Source organism: Daucus carota, chromosome 1, assembly GCF_001625215.2.
Source record: "Daucus carota subsp. sativus chromosome 1, DH1 v3.0, whole genome shotgun sequence".
NCBI lineage: Eukaryota > Viridiplantae > Streptophyta > Magnoliopsida > Apiales > Apiaceae > Daucus > Daucus carota.
Window position 1 is genome coordinate 43,735,614 of NC_030381.2, and position 14,587 is coordinate 43,750,200.

General features: G+C 34.3%; 2 protein-coding genes across 3 annotated transcripts; both read left to right on the forward strand.

Moving 5' to 3' along the window:
* The first annotated feature begins 1,436 nt into the window (after positions 1 to 1,436).
* LOC108204746 (E3 ubiquitin-protein ligase RFI2) lies at positions 1,437 to 8,601 on the forward strand. 2 transcript variants are annotated; one of them, XM_017374329.2, is made up of 6 exons: positions 1,437 to 1,850; positions 2,531 to 2,700; positions 3,359 to 3,417; positions 6,715 to 6,740; positions 6,816 to 7,206; positions 7,730 to 8,601. In XM_017374329.2, the coding sequence occupies exons 1-6, from the start codon at positions 1,700 to 1,702 to the stop codon at positions 8,205 to 8,207; spliced, it is 1,275 nt and encodes a 424-aa protein (XP_017229818.1). In that variant the 5' UTR covers positions 1,437 to 1,699; the 3' UTR covers positions 8,208 to 8,601. The 2 variants fall into 2 exon arrangements, with proteins under 2 accessions (XP_017229818.1, XP_017229819.1); XM_017374330.2 differs by having other exon boundaries at positions 1,461 to 1,850; positions 7,742 to 8,459.
* Positions 8,602 to 12,095: 3,494 nt separating this feature from the next.
* Positions 12,096 to 13,898, forward strand: LOC108199037 (acetylajmalan esterase). The gene is made up of 5 exons (XM_017366800.2): positions 12,096 to 12,447; positions 12,542 to 12,760; positions 12,856 to 13,004; positions 13,091 to 13,361; positions 13,450 to 13,898. Exons 1-5 carry the CDS (start codon positions 12,114 to 12,116, stop codon positions 13,671 to 13,673), a joined length of 1,197 nt encoding a protein of 398 aa, XP_017222289.2. The 5' UTR covers positions 12,096 to 12,113; the 3' UTR covers positions 13,674 to 13,898.
* The last annotated feature ends 689 nt before the right edge of the window (positions 13,899 to 14,587 follow it).

Below are 14,587 nucleotides of genomic sequence, written 5' to 3' on the forward strand. Positions count from 1 at the left end.
TAATTATGTTTAAAACTACTTACTAATGAGAAATTATATATAAATTTATATAATCAAAGATTTTATGTATGATTAAAATAAAAAATTGTAATTGGTACTTCAATACTCTGATGTACAAACCCGAAATTTTATTCATACCCAAACTCGATCTTAACCCTGAAAAATATCCCAAAATGAATACCCGAACCCGATCCAATAGATTTCAGATCGGATTTGGGTATACCCGAACCCGAAATTTTTTAAATTGGATATCCTAAATCCGAAAATATTTATAATTATAAATATTGCAAACACTTGAAATCAAACACGCGACATGGAGTCCTAGGAGAGATGAAATCATATTAGGTTTCGGATCGGTGTACCTGATATCCAAATTCAACTCCAAAAATTTCAAGTAAATGCATATTCAAATCCAAAAAACCGGTTCAGTAAATCCAATTGCGATCACCAATCACTAACATAAGTAGATTTTCTTAATTATAATGGATAAAAATTGTTGATTTTATCGTATAAAACAGTGATTAACGCGGTATAAACGAGTAATTGATGTAGTTAAAATAGTGGGTTTGAAACTTGTTTTTAGTTTGGAGTTAAGAATTAGTTTGTATATGATCCGCTTCATAATTCCCCGATTTTCATATTAAATATAATATTTATATATATATTAATATTATAAAAATAGTAATGATAAAATAATTCCCATCATTTTATTGATTAAATTGTTTCATATTATAATGAATGAAAATGAATAATTATAAATCTAGTTTTATATTTAAAGTTTATTTAGTGTTAATTTAAAGAGGTGTTTAAAATATTATGTAAAATTAAAAGAATATTATATATATATATATATTATATTAATATAATTTAATTTAAAATTATATTATTAAATATATTATATAATTTTTTTTAGAAAATGATGATTTTTCCAAATTCTTAAGAAGATGTATTTAACTCTTTTTGATTGACTACTATCTGTTACCTATTAATAATGATTAATAATGATGGATCTTCTCAGTTCTCTGTATGCAGAAGCTACACCAATCAAAACGAGCTAAATAAATCAAATTTAGTGCTTAACATATATTTTTTATATACAAAAACTGCACCAATTAAAACGAAATAAATATATGTATCTATACGTAGAACAGCCAAACTCATTGGAAAATATAATTCGGTGATAACTGGATAAGACCAGGAATAATACTTCTACACCCGAAACGACCCAATCCATGGCTGCTGCCGGCTGCAAAGATTGGAACGGGGGAGTTTCCTTTCAAAGCACGTCAACAATATCCCGAACCCGAAATGAATTAAGTAAACAAATATAATCCCAAAATCTGAACCGTACGTATGAATCATGATTTATTACCAAATTAGTAAGACCCCGTTCCAATCTGACGGCCACAAATAGGCCGAAACAGAAAAAGAAAAGAAAAGAAAAGCAGCTGAAAAACAACAATAATAAAATGAAAATAAAAGGCTACTAGCTAGGCTGCCTCTACAGTTTTCCTTGTTATTCTCATCTTCCTCATCCACCGATACACACACACTTTGTATCTATATATTTTCTTACACCTCCCCTAGATTTCAGACCCCTTGCTTCGCTCTATCTCCCCTTAATTTATGCTCTAATTTAATTATTATAATTTCGGAGAATTTCATCTATAATTATATAATTTAATTTAATTATATAATTATGGGAATTGGAGATCTGGATCTTATTGATGATGGTGATGGAGGTGGAAAAGCTTCGTCCGCGGTTTCTTGTTCGATTTGCCTCGAAATTGTCGCCGACAATGGGGATCGATCCTGGGCCAAGCTTCATTGCGGCCATCACTTCCATCTCGGTATCTCTCGAGATCTCATTTTGAATTTAATTATGACAATTTTATTATATTATTTTAATTCTGTATTTGATTTTATTTGATTTGATGCGATTTTGATTTTTTGTTTTGATTGGATTGTGTTAATTTTGTGTTACTTGATCAAGTGTTGTGGTGCTTTTTGTATGTTGTGAAATGAAATTACATGTGTAGAAGTGGGAATTCTGTAACTAGTAAATGTTGATTATTCGGTTAGCAGTAATTTCTAGGTTGGAGTTTTTGTCAATTTAAAGGGATGGTCAGAGATGTGATTCGTTCTAGAGGAGATTTTAGTTGAGACTCGAGAAATAGATAATAGTGCCTTAATCTCAAGGATCATTCAATCGATGGAAACAGAGTAAATAGGTGTAATCGTTAAAAATTTGTAGTGTTAACACTTAAACAACCCTACTTTGTGTATATTATTTTATTTTACTACCAATCAGATGAAATTGTGCCGCATAGGGGCGTATGTAAACTTAGTGTTGCCTGCAACCTGGAAATTTCTATTTTATTCCTAGAAAACCATCTGCCTTTAATATTGTGGTTGGATACATTGTTCTAGATTAAAAACTCATGTCTTGATCTTTTAAAATTTACATACTAGATACTTCCTTGCTTGTTAATTGTGGTGCTGAAAAGATTGTGTTCATTGTTTCTTGCAGATTGTATTGGCTCTGCATTCAACGTGAAGGGGGCTATGCAATGTCCCAACTGTCGAAAAATTGAAAAGGGTCAATGGCTTTACTCAAATGGTTCTCGTCCTTATGCTGAATTTAACATGGAAGACTGGGTTCATGATGAGGATCTGTATGATATCAGCTACTCTGAAATGGTGAGAATATCCACAGGCACTTGCCTCCATTAGACCTGATGTATTTGTAATATTCTTTTGGGGTTATATTTGAAGCACTTTTTTTTGATGTACTATTGATGCAGGTAGAATTTTAGCCCTTTTGCTGTTCTCCCATCCCCTTCCCTTTTTAGATTCAGTGTGTTGGATTTCTGTTTCGTACATTAATAATATTTGTCGTTCTGGAAATATAAATTAATAAAGATCATTAGTTCCAAAATAATAATAATGCCTTGCACTTTGATTAACAATCTGTTTCATTTGTTTCAAATTGGTTAATTATGTTCATACTTCATACCAAACAATTTTTCTCTGATTGCATCAGAATATTGTGTGATTTACTTGGTGGATTCAGGAAACCCTAATTAGCAGTTAAGCTAATTGGTGGTTATGTTTTAAATTTCTTCCTATTTGTTTGCTATTCATGATCTGTATCTTATGTATTGACATGTTCTTTGATTTGATGATTCTGTTAAGGCTTTTGCGAACCTTTTATATGTTGCACTCAGCCCTGCAGCAATGCTCTTAAATTTTCAAGTGATGGGCAATTATTGTCACCTGTTGCATCTTGTACTATAATATTAATGAAGCTACAAAATCTTGTTAACCACAACATCTTTCTGTTGATCATTTTATGCAGTCGTTTGGAGTTCACTGGTGTCCTTTTAGCGGGTTAACGCGGTTTCCGTCATCCTTTGAGTAAGAACATCTTAATATTGTGGACTGTTCTGCTTTACTTTGTCGCGATCTCATTTCCATTTTCAAGTTGTTTAGGCCCCAGTTGTTCATCCCCCCGCCGCACCTTAACCCTCTATACTTGCAATATTAACAAATAACTTGGTTTCTGCCCATTCCACTAACGGGCTATATAGCTCAATGATTTTACATGGGGTTTGGTATCAATTTTTGCCTGACAGAGTTCAACGACTTACAGATATAATTATCATCCAGCATATATGCCAGTTGAGTTGTTTACTGTCAACATTTATAGGATAAGGATTCTAGCTCATATAAGTAGAAATTAGCAGCGATCATCTATCCCCTTCCTCGATATGTGGGTTTAAGCTCTAGTTTATATTTGCGACTTTATTTTTCTGAACTCTGGAATGGTTTGTGCTCTCACATCACCCTTGTACTCTTTGTGTACCATGCATTAGCTCCATTGGTTTTAAATATATAGACATGTTCTTCTCCCATGTGATGGAATAAAAACCTCATTTGGCTTTTATTGGAACACATGTGAAATATCAAGTGCGATATGTCTGAATTTAACAAAATTTTCGTCATCCAAATCAACTAAACTCACATCAAATATGTATCAGTATATACTATAAGTCTATAACAATTAAACTACATCTGGCTGCTAGTCTGGTTTGCAATAGGTAATCAGTTATGGAAGTTGTTAATTTAGGTACTTGTAAAAAAGTATTTGTTTGGCATATAACCCCCCCACCCCACCCCACCCCCCACAAAAAAAAAATGAAAAAAGAAAAAAAAGGGTGGTGAGCAAATGACTTACCAACTCCCATGTCGTGAGGGTATTGGAACTTCCACTTCCCTTATTCTTCTTAACCAAACACGACTTAGTAAAAATGTATTTCCTAGGTATTTGAACTTCCTGAGTATAAGAATTTGCAACCAAACAATCTCTGAGTTTGCTAAAACAACCTGACTACTGATGCTGTCTTGTATAATTCTTGATTAAGGTTCCATGTTTAAATTTATATATAGAATGTCAAATGCTGCCATCATGGTGACGACATTTTGGTATATCAGTATATCTTAATCACACCTTTATTCTATGCTTAAAGAAAAAACCATGCATTTATATCCCGGACAAAGTTGAAAGTCGCATCTATTTCAGATAAAGTAACAGAGGGAAGATTGAAGAGGTTCAGTTATGTCCTCAGAAAGACAAATGACAACGGTGGTACAGTCTAGGGAGTCAGACCATGGAGGATGTGAGATGAGCTGCTGATGCTCGACAGGGAGGCCTTAAATATCTCAGAGGACATGAACTCTGAATTCTGATAAGAGATGGAATTTCCGGGGATATCAAATTATGGTAGCAGTTTCATGTAGGGATTGAGAGTCTCCATGTTTAGGGGTGTGCGATTGGGGATTGAGAGCGGGTTAGGACAAGAGAGAGGAAGAGGGGGGGGGGGGGGGGGGTTGGTAATTGTTCCCTTAACCACAACATTGCGACGGTTATTACGCCACACCTACCTTCTGTTTGTATCATAGTTGCACGGAAACGGGTACGCTGCCACGTATCCCGAACCGGTTCGTCCGACTCGGAACACGGGTCGTTTCCGTCCCAGATCGCCCTAATTCGTGTTTGGTTCGTCAATTTCGGCGATCTACACAAACTCCGGCGAGACGACATCTAATTCCGACGAAACAAAAAATCCACGGTGTTACTTCATGTTGTACTGTACAACATACTGATTAAAGAAAGAAGAAGAAAGAGATGATTAAAGGAGGAAGAAGAAAGAGATGAAGAGGAGGACTGTATATATCTGTTGTGTATACGCACGCGGCTGCTGAATTTTTAAGTTGTTAGAATGATTAGGGTTATGCGTGGAATTCACTTAAATGTGGGCTTGCAGGCCCAAAATCTCTTTTTCTCAAAGCCCGTTAACATGAATGTATGTATGTCATATTTAATGGTTTTTTAAACACAAAAACCAAATTATGTATATAATCTGCCACTAAAATATTTAGAAAAATCAACAATATTAAAGTCAATAACTTTTAATACATTATTATATTAAAATTTAATATATGTTTATATATATTTTACTTCTGTGATATAATATAACATGTTGATAATACAATATAATATGAATTTAAAATCATGATAAGACCGTTCCTATTTACTTCAATTGACTCTAATTTCAATTACTGGTTAACGCAATCATTAAAGTTTAAGTGCCAAGTTGTCTTCTAATTTCAGTTACTAGTTATTAATGTCAAATTATATCAAAAATTTATATTCGTATGTGATATCTCGTACCCATACGTTCCTTCGTACCCAAACGTTCCCTCGTACCGGAAACAATCAAAGCAATGTTCCACGTATCCGAATTCGTACCTCGTTTCGTATCGAACCGCGTCCTATGTAACTATGGTTTGTATTATACTTTAGGATAGATTATGTATATGCATGTTTAAATATGGAGCTGAGGTTTCCACAGAACATCACCTGTGCTCACTGGAGTAGTGGTAAGGTCAGCAGACACCTTACCCTCAGACAATACTTGTGGTTTGGATTTATAATGGAAATCGAATCTCCCAACTTCTCATCGTATATCTTCTTTCTTTCTGTCGTTATCTTATCATATGAATACTTGCAAATTAATTAACTAATTATATATAGGCAGGTGCTCAAATGAGAACCCCATATCTCTGTGAGAAATGAGAACTAATTTAAGCCATTAGATTAATCTAATCTAATGGCCCCCCTAGTACTCACCACACACAATGAACCTGTACCCTCCCACACATGATCCACAGATTCCCTTCCGTTTTTAATTTGATTTTTCCCCGTCAATCAGTAAACATTTTTCAAAATCCGACTTCACTGAATTTTTATTCATCTCCCAACGATCAATATCCATATCATATGTGCTATGTTTCGACATGGTTCTCATTTTAAGGGTTCTCACTGGAGTAACACACTCTCTCTCTCTCTCTCTCTCTCTCTATATATATATATATATATATATATATATGTATGTATGTATGTATGTATGTATGTATGTATGTAAATATAATTGTCCTTTGAAATAAATTAGTAGGGCACAGTGTGTGCGAGGAGAATAGTTTCCTGAAATCACATATATCTTGTTTGAAGTTAAAAGAGTTGGTTGATTGAGCTAGCATTTGTAAATTGTTTTTTTTTTTCAAATGGTAATTTACCTGTTTCTAAAAATACTTTATCTGTTTTTCAAATCATTAAATGTTACTAACATGTTATGTTTTCTCTTTTTGCAGAGATAGTGAACTCTCGTCTGCTGCCTGTAAGTTAGTTTACTCCTTTGTAACTTGTAATATTCTCTGCGGCCTTTTTTAATTGCAATCCTGTTTCTTGTTAGATCATGATCTTCTCGGACAACATGCTTTATTTGCTGAACATACAGCTGTATCATCTGCTTCTCATCCCTGCCCATATGTTGCTTACTTTGGACCATTTCCTCCCTCATCTTCCAATTCCAGCGGAAGTGTTTCTGATGCTTCTAGTTTCAGCAGTCACTGGAACAGCCAATCAGCTACAAGTGAAGTACCCACCTCTTATGCTTTTCCATCTATGGATGGCCATTATCATAGTTGGGAGCAGCACTCATCCCTCTTCCCAACAGTAAGCAGTCGTGTTACTGGTCCTCCGGAGCAGTCCTCGTTACCATCAATGACTCAAAGGGCAGCAAGGAACAGTTCTGATATTTCAAGATCAGGATCTTTTGTCCATCCATTTGCTGTTGGCCATGGGTAAGCTTAACCACCTTATAGAGTTGCATCACGCATGTGGTGCTAGATTTAGATTTCTAATGTTTCCATTTCCTCTATTCAATAATTGGAAAACAAATGCTGCTGTTAATGTTTTCTGATGATAGGCAACAAAATAACCACCTATTTTGGAAGCAATTCTGATCTGTGGATTCTATTAATTAAAGACAGGTTCTATTGTATCTAAAGGCTAAAGAATTCTTTAGGAGTTTCATTTTTCAATTCACTGAAGTCTACATTCTAAGTTGAAAGGAGAAACAATAGAAGAACCTGATTGGAAGATTATGAGTTTTTTTTGGCTAGACACACCCACCCACACACACACATTATATTGCGCACAGATGAATATGGTTATAAAGTTAATATCTTATCAAGCTGCCTGTTTGTGCGTAAATTGTTAGACATATTTGAAGAACTGTGTTAGCTACTTTAAACATGTTGCTTAGTATTGTTCTATTTCTTTAGCTGCACATTTAGAATGTTAACTTTTCTCATGATTGTGTAGTTCTAATGCTAGGGCCGGGAGCTCAGTTGCCCCCTCAATGCTTCCTCCATACCCTGGCAGTGCTGCTCGGGCCCGGGAACGTGCACAAGCTCTCCAGGCATATTTTCAGCATCCTCCTGCCCATTCACAAGGTGTACGCACTCCAGTCATGCCTGCCACTCGAAGATCCAGTGGTCGCAGGAACATGGCACAAGGTGGTCCAGTTGCTTCATCATCTGAGCAGGCCAGCGGCTTCTACTTCTTTCCCTCAAGTTCATCAGCAGGAAGAAGTTATACAGAAGCAGAAAATTCTATGTCCAGTCGGTTCCATGCATGGGAAAGAGAACAGTATCCCTCCTTCCTGTCGAGTCAAGCTGAGAGGGATCCTATTTGGGGGCCTATCCATCAGGTTCCAGGAGGTCCTGATGCTAGCATCAGGCCCACCAGTTTTCGGCAGAGGCATGGATCTGAGAGGCTGCCATCTCAACACCGATCATAGACTTGTTCTAATCTGTTTGGTTCAGTTGATTAAAAGTATCATTGCTATGACTTTAAACTCAACAATCTGTGTCTTGAGCAATGATATGTCTTGAAGTTTGTTGTCTGTTATATTCTGCAGACACTGTGACTTAGTGGCCCTAGAAACGATCCATCTTGGCTGCCACATGTGGTCTGCGGAATATGGCTTTTGCTGGTTTCTGTTTGAGATAAAGAGAATAAGGTCATTTGTTTGGTAAAACAAATTTACAAATTTTGACCTTAGATCTTCATAAGCACTTGGTGCTCCCAAGTCCCAAGTATATATTACATTTACCTAAAACTTTAGACTTTGCAGTTTGCACCTTGATTGTCAGCTTAATGATGAAATTGTTCTGAGACATTTTTTTTTCTAAGCCGGTAACTTCTTTATTTAATTGGGAAAATAGCTTTTGGAGCTTTGTTGATATCGGATTAGTGAGGAAGTTCGCAATTTTCTCGCACCATTTGAGTCAATGGGCTATAGGATGAGCATAAAGTCAGGACAACTTGTGTTTGCATTTGGTGATGCATATATTTTGGTTGATGGAACTTGGTACATATCACTGTGTTGCATGTTTTACTTGAAGAAAGGCCTGGATATTCTGGTATAGGTGTCGTAACTGGTAACAACTGAGAGGTTAATATATATTCTGAAGGCATAATTAGGTTTAGGTTAAAATTTAATGGAATATAAATGGGAATGATATTGAGTGGCAAAACTTATTTTACAAAAGTAAAGATTTGTTTTGACAAAATAGGACATATTTATGTAATTTTTTAAGAAATGAGTATGCAACTTTTCTAAGAAATAATGTTTAGAGCAACTCCAAGGGAACACCTAAAATTCTTCACTCCAACCATCCTCTCCTTACCTAAAATTTAAAATTTTTAGGTGAGAGAAAACAAAACCCCTTCTTTTGGGATAGAAAAGTGAGGAGTTTGGATCCTCTGTCCCCTCTTTGTGTCTCCCTACGTGTCCCCTCTTTTTTATTGGCCAGTTGTTTTACTTATCACGTGATCTATAATTCTATAATTCTTATTTATTTTCTCACGGAGCTTATTATATAAACTTTTTCAAATCTATAGAAATATATCTCAATTATTTAAATATCTTTTTCATATAGTACATAATCAACTAAAAATATTTTTTACATGATATAAATATAATATTATATAGTAACTTTATTTTTATGTTTTCTACATGAAATAATTAATTAAAATTTTGAAAATTTTAATATTATTAAATTTAAAAGCAAAAATATACTTTATTTACATTATCTTTTCCATATAGTACATAATCAACTAAAAATATTTTTTACATGATATAAATATAATACTATGCAGTAATTTTATGTTTAGGTTTTTCTATATTAAATAATTAATTAAAATTTTGTAAACTTTAATATTATTAAATTTGAAAGCAAAAGAAAAACTTTCTTTATGACTTAAATTATATTAAAAAATTGAGATGTTATTTATATAATATTTAATCTAATAAAATTAAATTGGTATATGAAGGAAATTCACTGGTACATTTTTTTTGATAAACCAAACTATACATCATGGAGTTAATATTTAATGCAACAAAAAAAGATGATTGAGAATATATGAAATTGAGGTCTACATTGAGAAGAAATAAATTAAGCCTGCAGTTACAAAAGATTTTATCTCAGAGTTCACAGAAAATAACTCAGTTGAATACTTGTAATTTATTTGTATTCTGCAATAACAAGAGAGATAACCAATAAGAAAGAGGGGACACATAGGGAGACACAAAGAGGGGACAGAGGATCCCGACTCAAAAGTGAGCCCCTATTTCTTCCAACTCATCTCTTTCTCTCTCATTTTCTTTCATTTTTTATTTTCCCTCCTTTTTTTATCTACCCCACCATAGTAAAAGTTTTAATAAAATATTTTTTTTTTCAAATATAGGGATGATTATAGAGAATACCATTGGAGTAAAACAAGTTTTTGCTTACTTATATTTTAGGTAATCATTATTTTGTTATATTTTAGGGGTCGAAGATAAGTAACACCATTGGGGTTGCTCTTAGAGGATGTTTAGTTTTTTATCTTACAATAATAAGTATGTAATTTTTAGAAAAGATAAAGAATTATGTAATGTTTTCTTTTTAAGTAAGTACCAGTGTTCTAAAAGTCGATTAATCGCCGATTAATCGCTGTTCGGTCGGCCACCGTCTCGATTAAGCGTTAATCGGTGAAAAAATCATTTTTTCTGAAAATCGGGATTAATCGGTCAAAAGTCGGGATTAATCGGAAAAAGTCGGTCAAAAATCGGTGAATTTAAAAAAATTAAAAATAAAAGTAAAAAAATCTTAAAATTCTAAAATTTAATTTTAAATAAAACAAAAGGCACGGAAATGACAAAACACATAAATTAAAGTTGTTTTATTACCTTTCACTCTTTCAATATTAACTTTAAACTCTAATTACATAAATTTGCAATATCTTCCTTCGCAGATTCAATCAAATTCAAGTTTATACATGAGATGACTGGACTTGTATATACATATAAAGGCATGTTCTGTGTTATAAAAAATCATTAATCTTTTGATTTTATATGACTATAAATTTATACTATATATAATTATATTAATATATATTATTTAAAAAATAATATTAAATTGATTACGATTAATGATCCGATTAATCACTCCGATTAATCTCCGATTATCCGATTAATCGCTAGACGGTGCCTTCACCGACTAAGTCCGATTCCCGCTTTTTACAACACTGGTAAGTACTGGTAATTGAAATGGCACAATTAATTTTGTCAAAAAAGAAAATATGGCACAATTATAAATTACGTGAACAAAACTTTTTTTTTTTGAAAAAAGGAGAAAATTGAATAATGAAAAACCATACAGCATCTACACATATAATCGAAATTGAACAAATGCACAATCATATCGCCGTTGAATCCTTCCTTCCAAGATAGACAACCAAGCGATTTTTTGAAAAGATATGCACATGTTGTAATACTCCTAATATTGTTTTGAGCAATCGATCATAAATGCATCACCATACGAACAAACCTTTATCACTGAATCAACATCATGAAAATCCCGCAGATCTGTAATCCAAACAAAACCTCACAGACATGATGAACACACAAAACCCAAACAAAAATCAAACTCTCACAGATGGAGAGACCAAACAAAACCTAAATAAATTGAATACTTATTGAACAAAACAAGAGATTAACTAATAGTAATAAAAGAAGACAAAATTGGGGCTTTCCACCGATGAAAGCCTCTCAGATAAAAGAGACGGCGGCTATACGTGAACAAAACTTAATTAATTTAATAGTTACACTCAAGCTTTGATAGTAATTATATTGTACTCTAATGTAGTTCTGATATTAATTACTCCCTTTGTCCCATTTAATTTTATACGTTTTTTTTCACTGCTCGATATGCACTTCAATATTTTTGTAAAATATAGTTCTATAACTTTTTTTTAAAATTTTTTTTTTCTGAACAAAAATATAACATTCAAACTTTTATTCAGAAAAAAAAAATCTTGAAAATATGTTATTGAACTATAAAATTATAGGAGCATTAAAGTCCGTGCCGCGTTCCCGTCACCCAATGTATATAACTCTGGGAGACGGAGGAGTATATTATATTCTAACATTCTCTGTTTTTTAATTTTGTGAATATACGGTGTGCGTGGGCATGTTACTGGTTTTTTTGAATGATTTATTTTGGAACAAACTTTTTTCTTCTAAAACTTCCTGTTTAACGGGGCAAAGGAGTTACTTAACAAACTGCTACAGCTTGAATTGACTTATAAGGACTCATTAAAAGTTAAGAGGATAATTCAGTTAGATATCCTATATTCGAGGCTTTCAGTTAACTTACTGATGCATGATATTTGGACTATATCTGACATATCATCTGCAGTGAACAGAATCATACTGAGAAATATGGCTAAAGCATTTTTCTTCGTCTTGATGATGACTCTAACTTCATTTTCTGTAGCTTGTCATGCACAAGTGAGTGATGCCTCGGTGAATCTCTTGAAGAATTGCAGATTTAATAAGATATTTCAGTTCGGAGATTCTCTTTCGGACACGGGAAATATAGCCATTGAGGTTCCCAACATCATTTCGGCCAAGCTGCCTTATGGTTTCATGTCTAATTTCTCCAAGCCCACCGGCCGGTGCTCAAACGGTCTCCTTATGATCGACTACATTGGTATAAACTTAATGTTTATATGTATTTTTTTCGATTTTAAGTTAATTTGATATATTTGAGATGTAACATAATGTTTTGTTTGTTGAGCTGACAGCAAAGGCAGCAGGACTTCCGTATCTGCATCCGTATATGAATCGAAATGCACATTTTAAACATGGAATAAATTTTGCTGTGGCCAGCTCTACTGCAATGTCAGTGGAAGATCTGGCCAAGAGAAATATTACTGTAAATGATAAGACTAGTAATAGTTCTCTCCAAGTGCAGATCGATTGGATGTCTGATTTTCTCGCGACTTATTGCATGCCTGGACGAGGTTTTCATTTTATTTTCTTGAAAATGTTACTTATCCTTGATAAAGAAATTGATTTGCAGTAATAAATGTTTGTTATATTTGGATTTGGTGTACAGATTGTGAATCCAAGCTCAAAATGGCCTTGTTTATGATGGGAGAGACCGGAGGAAATGACGTGAATGCTGCTCTGTTGAATAGAAAGTCGGATAAAGAAATTAAGGCCCTCTTTCCAGCCGTTGTGGAAACCATAATGAACGCGACCAGGGTAAATTTTGAACAATATATATGTTCACAGGTTCTTGTTAAGGTTAGTGGCTGATGGAATTTTGGTTTCATTGGCTGCATTATCAGCAAATTATCAAGTTTGGGGCACGGACGATTGTGATTCCAGGAAACCTTCCAATTGGTTGTTTGCCGGTTTATCTAGCAATGTATGGAACCAAAGGCGCTGCACATGACAAAAATCATTGCCTGAGGAGGCTAAACCACCTAGCCATTCATTACAACAGGCATTTGCAAAATGGAATTAGTCGGTTGAGAGCTGAGCGCCCAGGCGTCAAAATAATATATGGGGACCTTTATAATGCATTTGAATGGCTTATTGATCATGCTCCAGCTCTAGGTTTGCCTACCAATAATTTGAACTATAATTATTTTCTTATCATTGAGTAATACGAGTCTACATTACTAGTTTGAATTGTCAATAACAGGTTTTGATGAAGATTCATTGCTGATAGCTTGTTGCGGAGCTGGGGGGAAATACCATGTCGGAGGATTTGCAAAATTTTGTGGATCACGAGGAGTTTCAGTGTGTTCGAATCCAGATGGACACTTAAACTGGGATGGAGTTCATCCAACACAAAAAGCAAACAAGTATTTGTCATCATGGCTTATTAAAGACATGTTACCAAAGCTGGATTGCCCTTCATCTTGATTAATTACCCACCTCTTGTAGTTTTGATTAGGATTAATTAGTAGTTGGATTATTTTAATTTGATTAGGATGGAGAGCTGGGGAGTAGATTGTAGGTTCCTAGGCTCATGAATAAATAGTTGTTGCTTCTAGGAGTTTGCAGAGAAGGCCAGGAGAATTTGTTTTTTGTTTCTTCTGGACAATGAAAAATGTTTCCTCTGAATTTGTGTAAATAAGCTTTCGCTTCCATGTGTTATGTGTGATTAAATTCATGCAATTGTTTGTTAGCAGGCCTTATTCTGTGCTTTCTTGCTGGACATATGTGCTGCCTAGGGTCCCTAGACTTTAATATTAGAGAATCATTTAGTTTTGATTGCAGTAGACAAGGATGCAAATCCCAGATAACATCGAAAACCTCAAACACCTTTAAGTATACTTGCTAGTGACGTGGTGTGACTTTGATTCAAACCTTGATTGAGCAGACAAATGTTGAAACACAAGAAGCTCTAACATTCATAATGCATCTGCTCTGTTTGTCAGTTTGTGGTGAGCAACTCGGGGGCTTATTCATCACTTCTCATAACTTATGAACTTGAGTCTGCAGAATTTAAGTCTGACATTAAGTCTGACATGTTATTACTTCCAAATTCTCTTTCTGTTTAATCTCGACACATCGCAGTGCAATTTCTGCAAAAGAAAGGGCCTCTTTCACTGGCCAATTTCTGCAATTTCTGTACCTGACATTATTGTGAGAGAACTTCTAATGCTCTGTATTTTGCTTCAGAATCCCTCTTAGCCTTCAATTCTGCATGCCTTCTTCTCTCTGCTTCCAGTTTTATAGGAGGCTGTTGAATGGGAGCAGAAGAGCAAAGTTGCTGGAAAAATGCATGCTCACAATGGTCCTGGGGGCAGCTAAAATTTTAAAAACCCGGGAGA

Bases quoted from the DNA above. Each gene is read 5' to 3' on its own strand.
- LOC108204746 (XM_017374329.2), top strand. From the start codon at position 1,700: ATGGGAATTGGAGATCTGGATCTTATTGATGATGGTGATGGAGGTGGA. The intron at 6,741-6,815 runs GTAAGTTAGTTT...GTTTCTTGTTAG, and splicing joins TGAACTCTCGTCTGCTGCCT to ATCATGATCTTCTCGGACAA. The intron at 7,207-7,729 runs GTAAGCTTAACC...ATGATTGTGTAG, and splicing joins CCATTTGCTGTTGGCCATGG to TTCTAATGCTAGGGCCGGGA.
- LOC108199037 (XM_017366800.2), top strand. From the start codon at position 12,114: ATGCATGATATTTGGACTATATCTGACATATCATCTGCAGTGAACAGA. The intron at 12,448-12,541 runs GTATAAACTTAA...TTGAGCTGACAG, and splicing joins CCTTATGATCGACTACATTG to CAAAGGCAGCAGGACTTCCG. The intron at 13,005-13,090 runs GTAAATTTTGAA...CTGCATTATCAG, and splicing joins CCATAATGAACGCGACCAGG to CAAATTATCAAGTTTGGGGC.